Source organism: Podarcis raffonei, chromosome 10 (genome assembly GCF_027172205.1).
Source record: "Podarcis raffonei isolate rPodRaf1 chromosome 10, rPodRaf1.pri, whole genome shotgun sequence".
Taxonomy (NCBI): Eukaryota; Metazoa; Chordata; class Lepidosauria; order Squamata; family Lacertidae; genus Podarcis; species Podarcis raffonei.
In genome coordinates, this window is record NC_070611.1 from 44,665,670 (window position 1) to 44,675,110 (window position 9,441).

Sequence of the window (9,441 nt, forward strand, 5' to 3'; positions counted from 1 at the left end):
GGAAATATGTGTGCATCTTATGGAGCGAATGCTTTCACTGCGCAGCGATCCCTCTTGCTGTTCTGGCTTCTGGGATTCAGAATATTTTTTTCTTGCTTTCCTCCTCCAAAAACCAGGTGCGTCTTATGGTCTGGTGCGTCTTATAGAGCGAAAAATACGTAGTTGCATAAAAATATAAAAAGAACATTGCTGGATCAAACTAATGGCCCATCCACACCTTTTGCTGGGCTCTTTCCAGACACAGGTCTTCGCTTAAAAGCTCCGTGTCTGAGCATGTGTCCCCCCCCCTCAACCTAGCCCTGGGATTGTTGCTTGCTCTGATTGAGCTTTAAAGAGCAGGTTTTCGCAGGGAAAGCCCCGAAGCAAAAAAAGGGGGTGGCGGCACTTAGACACAAAACTTTAAAGGGTGGACCATGCCTGTAAAGAGCAGAGGAAAGGTAAGTATGGATAAGGCCTACCATCTAGTCCAGCATACTCAGTGCTTTTTTCTGGGGGTACTCAAAGGTACATAGAACCAGCACTGTTTTTCTGGGAGAAAAGCACTGGTTTAAAATGTGGTACTTACTGTAGCAACTTCATGTGAGTACTGGGACCCATTTTTTCTAGGAGAAAAGCACTGAGCATACTTACTCCAACAGTAGAAGATCAGATGGTTTCAGGAAGCCCCCAAGCGGGACACCGATAACAATCTTTCCCCCACTGTTTAAACCCATCCAATGACTGCCAGTATTCAGAGGTGTAGTACTACCTCTGATCCTGGAGGCAATATTATATGCCAAACATGGCTTGTAGCTATTAAAGCCTTATCTTCCACGACTGCCTAATCTCCTTTAAAGCTAAGTTGATCGCAGTCCCCATGTCTTCTGGAAACCAACTGCACAGTTTACACAATGCACAGCTAAATAATATTAATAATGATGCTACATCTTCAGAAACAATCTATGCAAGAAGGTCTTTAGGGAAAGAGTCTTAAGACTTCTTCTGGAGAGCAGCACCCTATTTGAGCCCAGTATCAGCAGCGAAACAGACAAGTGTTCAGGAAACAGCAGCGGGGAAAATCTGTACAGCATAGAAATTCTCTCTCTCTCCTTCTTTCCTCTTCCATTAATAGAATTCGCCATTGATATTCAGATTATAAATACCCAGAAAGTGTATAACCAAATAGACTTCAGAGACAAAGTACTCTTATTTATTTATTTTTTCATTAATTCACTTTTCTCCCTTTTTCCCTGACGGGACTCAAGGCTGCATGTAGATAAAAATAAGAACCACAAAAAAGGGGGAAAATAAAACAGAAACAATTAAACTTTTATTTTCTCCTTACCATTACTTTTTCTTTTTGGATTATTCACAATCCTTTGTAGTTCTATTGAGCTCCTGAGGATCTCCCGGAATTTCATGTTTACAGAGAAGTAGGTCACTGAAGCTTCCATAGCATTCATATACCTTGAAATTGGAATAGGAAATGAATGTTGCAAATCAGCTTGTGGCAATGGCATAGATTTGGGCTAAAGGTTTGGTGTGAGGACCTCTAAGAAGTAAGGTACCTCACACATATCAGTACTATTAGAACAATTAATATCATGAACAAACCAATATATATTTATTCTGTAAGCATAAGTTCATTTTTTAAAAAATCTGCCATCCCCATTAGTCTAGCAGTCATTTACAGCAGGAACAGGTTCATAGCTTGTGGGTACTTATGGATCAATTAGCCTTGAAAGTGCCGAGTGCTTTGCATCAGTTTCATTTGGTGGCCCAGCTGTGCCTTTATCTTGACAGGGATAGCATAATTTCTGTTGTCCAAGCTCTGATAACATTTAGGTTGGACTATTGCAATATGTTATATGTTGGGCTGTCTTTGAAGGCAATTCAGAAACTGCTGTTGGTGCAGAATTCAGAAACCAAATTGTTGAACATAGTATCATAGATTGTAGAGCTGGAAGGGACCCTAGGGGTCATTTAGTCCAACCCCCTGCAATGCAGGAATGTCAACTAAAGCATTAACCTCTGGTTAGAAACCTCCAAGGAAGGACTGTCCACTACCTTCCAAGGAAATCTAACAGTCTAACAGCTCTTACTTTCAGAAAGTTTCTCCTGATGTTTAGTCATAATCTTGTAACTTGAATCCATTGGTTTGGGTCCTTACCCCATCCCCAAGCAAGAGTAAACAAGCTCACTCCATTTTTATGTTTCTATACAAATAATTTAGAAACATTCACCACTTTGCAACCTAAGTTTTACTGCCTGTATTTTCTTACTGCTATATAAAAAGCACATGAATCTGACTCTTGAAGAGTTTGTAAGTACAGTGCTACCTCGGGTTACAGACGCTTCAGGTTACAGACGCTTCAGGTTACAGACTCCGCTAACCTGGAAGTAGTACCTCAGGTTAAGAACTTTGCTTCAGGATGAGAACAGAAATCGTGCAGCGGTGGCGCAGCAGGCCCCATTAGCTAAAGTGGTACCTCAGTTTCAGGTTAAGAACGGACCTCCAGAATGAATTAAGTTCTTAACCCGAGGTACCACTGTAAATCATTTTTAACTTACCAAATGTGTGGTCTCTTTCTATGCTAAGGAAAGGGGGAACTTTGAAAGCAGCTTAAAAGCGAATATTTTAAAGTTCTTACATTTACACACTTTACTTTGCTGTATATTTTGTGATTTTGAATCTCTGCTGGGGTTCTCTCGCCAAAGTACTTGTCCCAAACCTGGATCTTAGGCATCCAGGGAATTCTCTTTTTAATACTACAGTGGTACCTCGGGTTACATACGCTTCAGGTTACAGACTCCGCTAACCCAGAAATAGTACTTCAGGTTAAGAACTTTGCTTCAGGATGAGAACAGAAATCATGCTCCGGTGGCGCAGCAGCAGCGGGAGGCCCCATTAGCTAAAGTGGTGCTTCAGGTTAAGAACAGTTTCAGGTTAAGAACAGACCTCCAGAACGAATTAAGTACTTAACCCGAGGTACCACTGTATACCCTAATTCCTCCACCAACCAACACTTACTTTCAAGGGGTGGGGTGTGTGTGATAATAATTCTGGAACACTGAATTTTGGTTCTGTTCTACATGTGAATTTCCAAGATGTTTTAGAACATCCAGTTATTTCAAACAGCGTAGAAGACTCTGCCAAGCAGGAAATGCCATAGCCAATTCCCATTGCAAGTAGTCAACAATACTATCAATATATGATTTAAGTCTTTTATGTAAAAACAGAAAGAGTTTGAAAAAGAATTGAAACATTGCTTATACTGGGAAAGTTCCCTACCAGAAGCAATCTTCAGTGTCATTGTCTTCCTTATAGATGTAAGTAGTTTCCCATGTGACACTTTTGAATGGCAACGTGGAATTCTTCCAGAAATCAACCAAGAAGTAGTTCAACTTCCTGGCTGGAGTCAACAGCCTTGTTAACTTTTCTTGGTAATCACAAGTCAACCCAAAACTCCCTGCAGAGATCAGAGGTGGGACCACCTCTGTCTCTAATCTACAAAAGAAAAGAAAAGTTTTTCATTTTTATTTATGATTTTAAATTATATACATTTCAATAGTTTTACAATCATTATAACATTTCAAAACTGGACTTCCTCTTCTTTATGCAGTTCCTTAAATTTATTTTTTGTATTTCCTGCATATTCTAAATTAACTTAACTTCTTTTATTCATCTACTTTAAATATATGCTCTTATGAAACTGCAGGTTAATCCTGCCAATGTCCTTATCTGTTTACAGTTTGTTTGTAAATATTCAATAAACCATTTCAAATCTTTTGTAAAAAGTTTATTATTTTGATTTCTTATTTTTCCAGTAATTTTCGCCATTTCTGCACATTCCATAAGTTTTTGTATCCGGTCTTCTTTCATCAGGACTTCTTCTTTCCATTTTTGGGCAAATAACATTCTTGCCACTGTAGTTGCATACATGAATATATTTATATACACTTTAGGTAGCTCTACCTCTATAATTCCCAAAAGGAAAGCTTCTGGTTTTTTGGGTTTTTTTACAAATGTTATTTTAAACATCCTTTTCAATTCATTATATATCATTTCCCAGTAAGCCTTACTACAAGACCACCACACGTAAAGAAAAGAAATTAATTCCAGTATGGCTGCTACATTGATAGATGCTTTATCAATATGGGCCATATTTCCAATCCTTTCTTCTTTTGTTTTTCTGCAATAATCTTTATTAAATTTGTTAAATAATACATTTATTCCACTCATTATTCAAAACATAATAAGGTACATAAAGAAAAATCAGAATACCTCCACTTTAAATAGCATTACAACCATATGTCTTTAAATATGACTTCCCCTCCACCTCACTACAGGTCTTTACATCTACTTTTTCTTTTAAACTGTGTCCTTTTTCACATTTTCATTCATTGCTCTTACATAACATACTTTATCTATCTGTTCTTTAATTTGCGAAAATTAATCAAAGGATATTAAGGATTTTGTTTGGGAACAATGTTTTTCTAAATATACTCTATAGCACTCCCACTCACTGTTAAACTTTTGATTTGTTTGGTTTCTGATTACCTCTGTCATCTTTGCTAATTCTAAGAATTCACATAATTTGGTTTCTTCTTTTGTTTGCCTTGATTTCAAAATAAATATGAAGCCAGAAAGTTATGAGTACTATACTACAAATTCTCTCAGAAAAAACTGGGCAGATGGCTCTGAATAGTTAATACCTCTGTGTGTGAGAACAAACATAAAGGAAACATGCTCCCCAGCGTCAGTGCCATCGCTTTGAACCCAGATGTCATCCTATGAAGAATATGCACTAATTAAACCATTAAGAGTGCTCAGTTCTTCTTTCTAAATGGTGCTGATAAAGAGGATTGATGCAAGACTTGCATTTCATTTCCTCCTTTATGCTTTAAAATGGGCAGGGAACCATTTTTTCTCACCGCATTCCTTCTAGGGGCATCTGTTGGGAGTCACATGTTGGCAGTAGGTAGGGCAAGAGCCAAAAGTGGTCAGGGCACCCCTTTTTTCACAAGTGTTTGCTAGGCTCTTAAGCCGACATCACATTTATTCAATATTTAGCCTTATTTGAATAGAACACTTCAGCTGATACTTACGAGACCATCTGGAATGTGGCAAAGGTGCACGTTGGGCCTAGAATAGTACACCCAAGTTTTTTATCAGCCTGAAATAGAAAAGACCAACATGAGGCGAGGGGTGGATAAAGTTTAATGGACAATCATGCAGATGCAAAGTAATACTGTGGTAATGGAGCAAATGGCTGGAAGATACTAAGACATTGCAGTAATAAAAACAAGGTGAGTGTTGGATAACAGAGCCTGCAAATGGAGATTAAAAAGTAAGAGAGACGTTATGGCTCTACAGGGGCATGAATTAAAACTATGTACAGTAGGTGCCTGTCTAAGGAATAACTGTGCCCTTTAAGTATAGTGGTACCTCAGGTTACATACGCTTCAGGTTACATACGCTTCAGGTTACATACGCTTCAGGTTACACACTCCGCTAACCCAGAAATAGTGCTTCAGGTTAAGAACTTTGCTTCAGGATGGGAACAGAAATTCTGCTCCGGCGGCGCAGCGGCAGCAGGAGGCCCCATTAGCTAAAGTGGTGCTTCAGGTTAAGAACAGTTTCAGGTTAAGTACAAACCTCCGGAACGAATTAAGTACTTAACCTGAGGTACCACTGCATTAAAATGGTAGCACAAGCAGATTTACAGTGAAGCACACTGATACATAACTGGAAGGGAATGTAACAGTTTTTAAATCATGGATTATGATGAGATTTTTAAAACATGTACGTCAAGCCAGTGCTTGATGTATTTGGTTTCTAGCCGGCACTTGCTCTTTATTTGGTGAGGAACTCCTGGTTTATGGGAGCAACTAGGCCCACCAGGACTCCCCATTTGCCCCACTAGGCCATTGTGGCTAAGCTACACCCAGATGCCCCACACCTGACATAATACCTGATGTCAGGGGTTTGGCAGGTAAAGACACAGGTCCGTGCCAAAAGCGAGGTTTGTGAATTGCATGGGCAGAGGAGAATGCTTCCCCTGATATCAGTGTTATGTTATGTGACTGACAGGTGGGTGCTCCTGCCCACTGCTCTTGACATGCAAGTGGAAGGGGAGCTAAGGACTTGGCTCACCGGCCATAGCTGTCAACCGTCCCTTATTTGGTCGGAAAGTCCCTTATCCCAGTGCCATGTCCCGCGGCTGTCCCTTATTGATGATGTCCCTTAAATTTCCCGGGTTTCAAAGGAAGCAGCAACTCTCCCTCCCTCCCTGCTGACCAGGGAGGAGGGAGGCTCCAACTGTGTTGCTTGGCTGAGTTGCTCACCCAATAAGGAGTCTAAGAACGACTGGGGAGTGGAGCTTGCATGCCTTGTGCCGATCAAATCAGCTGCGTTGCCTGGGGACTCGCCTTTGCTCAGCACTTCACAGCGGAGAGGTGACGGTGGTTTCCTTGCTGCATCCTCTTTGCCCGGTTGCTGCGTTTTGGGAACCACCACTTGAGGCTTCATTTGGCTGCTGGCTGGGCTTTCTGCCTTTGGCTCAGAGGGGCTCAGGAGTTGAACATACCTATGCTCTGAAAATCCCTTATTTTGGCTGCTGATCCCTTATTTTCGAGGTTGCTGGTCCCTTATTTTTAAATCTGTAAGTTGACAGCTATGCCCCCGGCTGATCCCTTATTTTCGAGGCTGCTGGTCCCTTATTTTTAAATCTGTAAGTTGACAGCTATGCCACCGGCTGCATCCAGTTCCCCACTTCTGACCTAAAAGGATGATTCCTACATATGCGCCTTAATACTCACATAAATCTGCTTGATGAATTCCACACCTTCACACGTGCTGGTGCGGCAGCCATTGGAGACGTACAGCGACGTGTCGATGCCATCAAATGCGGCACTGACATTCACATTCACGTTGTTTGCTGTAACATGAAACGCAGGAGTGTTAGGTATTGAAACTATACAATGTTTTTGTAAGAACATATGTCATGATGCTGCAGCCTGTTGCAACATGAGTACAAAACAGCCAGTGGCACAGGCAGGCAGGCGAGTATGTAAGCAAGTTATTGAGGGGTGTGGGTGGTGGGCAGCCCAGATATGCTGCAGAGGAACAGTTAGGACAGTTTGTCAAGGCATGGGTGGTAGCTAGGTGATAAGTGGGTGGCACGTGTGCAATGCAAAGAGGAGGCACCCGCAAGTTTAATAATATAAAAATATTGATTTAAAACATACTTTTAAAAATAAAGTATGATTCCAATTCATAATTTTATTTAAGACAACTTTTTAGTTGTTTTGATTTTATTGATTTACAGATGATAAACTTGTGAATCTTGTAAACCAAGTTGTAAGGAGCAGAGTGTAAATAAGTAGATAAATAATAAAGAGCTGATAATTATCTGACTATGCATTGATTGTAGGGCTGCCTCATCAAGTATTTGAATTTTCTATTTAATTATTAATTATTATTATTATTATTATTATTATTATTATTATTAATTAAATTTGCATACCTCCCTATACCCATAGAACGCAGGGCGGTTCACAACATAAAATCACAATATTAAAAACACAAAAGCATTTCCTTAAGAGAAATGTTAATGGAGTAGCAGACTTTAAACAATCTCCACTAGTTTTGTCATGTGGAAGGCAAATTGGCCACTGTGCACTTCTTATGACATTCATTCCGTGAAGTAGGATCATATCCTCTGTTTGCTTGTATTGATGGGTAGTGACGTTTGTTTCAGTTGCAGATAGGGAAGTGTCTTTCATGTAACTAAAAACAGTTTTAAAATAGACACTCATGGAACAGTAGGGTGGGGGATTTTCCCTGGAAAGGAAGTAGCCTTGCTCAAGTTTGTCACATTTTTAAGGAACACATAAACACTCAATTAGTATAGTAGTGAATCATCGTCATCATCATTTTATTTTTTTATCCCACCTTTCCATAGTTAAAACCATGCTCAAGGCAGCTTACAACTTGAAAAGATTTACGGTACATAATGGCAACCATAACAAAAGTAATCATAATCATCAACCACCTTTCTGCCAAGACCCAAGAGACAATAAAACAACTGTAACCACCGCATGGTTCACATGGTGAAAGACGGATAATACGTGAGCAGCGGTGCTAGGCAGAAAGGAAGACAGCCTGTGGAAGCATTCTTTTGTATAGACTCAGGACCTGACATTTGACCCTCAAAAGATACTGAAGTGCTCTTACCTTTCAGGTCAGATTTCACCAGTTTCATGCCCCATTCCACAGCTGGTTCTATTTCTCCCGCACTCACTGGAAGCATAGAGTCATTCATGAGCATTACATTGATCATGTAGCCATCTTTGTCACATCTGATCACACCACCAGCATGCCACAGAAGCTGGGTCAAGAAGAGCAGGGCCCCCAAAATCTGATCCACTTTTTGTTCTCTCATGATGCCGCGTAGTCCATGCCAGCGTTGCTTCTTGCGTGTACTGCACGCTTGATATTTTAAAGCGAGGATATTTGCTCTGTGCCCACCACTTGGTCAAGTTTTTCTTCTCTCAAATACGTCCTTCCGTTCCCTTTCTTAGCTCCCTTTCCACCCGCACCTGCCCAGCTGGTACTTCTGCTTGCGAGCATATAAGAGCAGCAAAACTTGTGAAATGCGAAGGGGCCAAAGGTCGGTTGTTCATGTTTGCCATTGAGAACATTAGAGCTATAAAACCGAGGCATTAGTCACCGTGAGATAAAGACACAACATGATGGGTAAGGGGAAGAGGAGGGGCCAAGAAGATAATGGAAGAAAACCAGTTAAAATGGAAATAAAATTAAAAGACCATTAATGCAGAAGGATAAATCAGATGGCTGCCTCTTGTTTGTTTTGCTTTTCCAAGTAACTCGTGGTAGCTGTAAAATAGGAGGCAAAAAGGAAGTTCCCGTGTGCACTAAATAAACACAGTGCTTTACTTTGAGTTTTTATTTTCATTTTTTGTATTTGACCTGCTGCTAACAAGAAATGTCTGGCTGTATCATTCTCCATATGTGTACACACACACATATTCATAGGATGGCATTTCCAAAGAACCAATCAATTAAAAATGCCCATGAACGATCTACCATTTATCCATTTGTCAAAATTCAGATAAATTAACTCAAATGTATGGATTATAACTGAATGCAGGTTCTCAACTGCCTTCAGAGAAAGAATTGTGTCATGATTAATAACAGCTGCTGTATTTATATTTGAAGTGATTGGGTTGTTCACAAGTTAGATATGGTAAAAACAAACACCAAATGGCACAGAACATTCCTAGAGCGACTCCAATATATTGTGCTACCCTAAGCAACTGTACAACATGATCTAAGTAGGATTCCTTGCAGGCCTGGTCCACTCATGAGGCAAGGTGAGGTGACTGCCTCAGGTGGCAGGATCCACAGGGGCAGCAGATCCCAATATAGATCTTTAA

At 40.3% G+C, this 9,441-nt stretch overlaps 1 protein-coding gene across 3 annotated transcripts in view; it reads right to left on the minus strand.

Moving 5' to 3' along the window:
• Window positions 1–9,158, minus strand: part of GUCY2C (guanylate cyclase 2C) — a 46,366-nt gene extending 37,208 nt beyond the window's left edge. For 2 of the 3 annotated variants that reach the window (XR_008332536.1, XM_053406784.1), the window contains exons 1-5: window positions 8,219–9,158; window positions 6,802–6,920; window positions 5,089–5,156; window positions 3,272–3,487; window positions 1,325–1,446 (exon numbers count right to left, since the gene is read on the minus strand). Coding sequence is in view for 2 of the 3 variants with exons in the window: in XM_053406784.1 (XP_053262759.1) it covers window positions 1,325–1,446; window positions 3,272–3,487; window positions 5,089–5,156; window positions 6,802–6,920; window positions 8,219–8,426 (733 nt within the window). In the remaining variant the exon portion in view is untranslated. Of the gene's footprint in view, window positions 1–1,324; window positions 1,447–3,271; window positions 3,488–5,088; window positions 5,157–5,954; window positions 6,053–6,801; window positions 6,921–8,218 lie in introns of those variants that run through there. The other variant, XM_053406785.1, reaches the window with a different exon arrangement.
• Window positions 9,159–9,441: the final 283 nt, after the last annotated feature.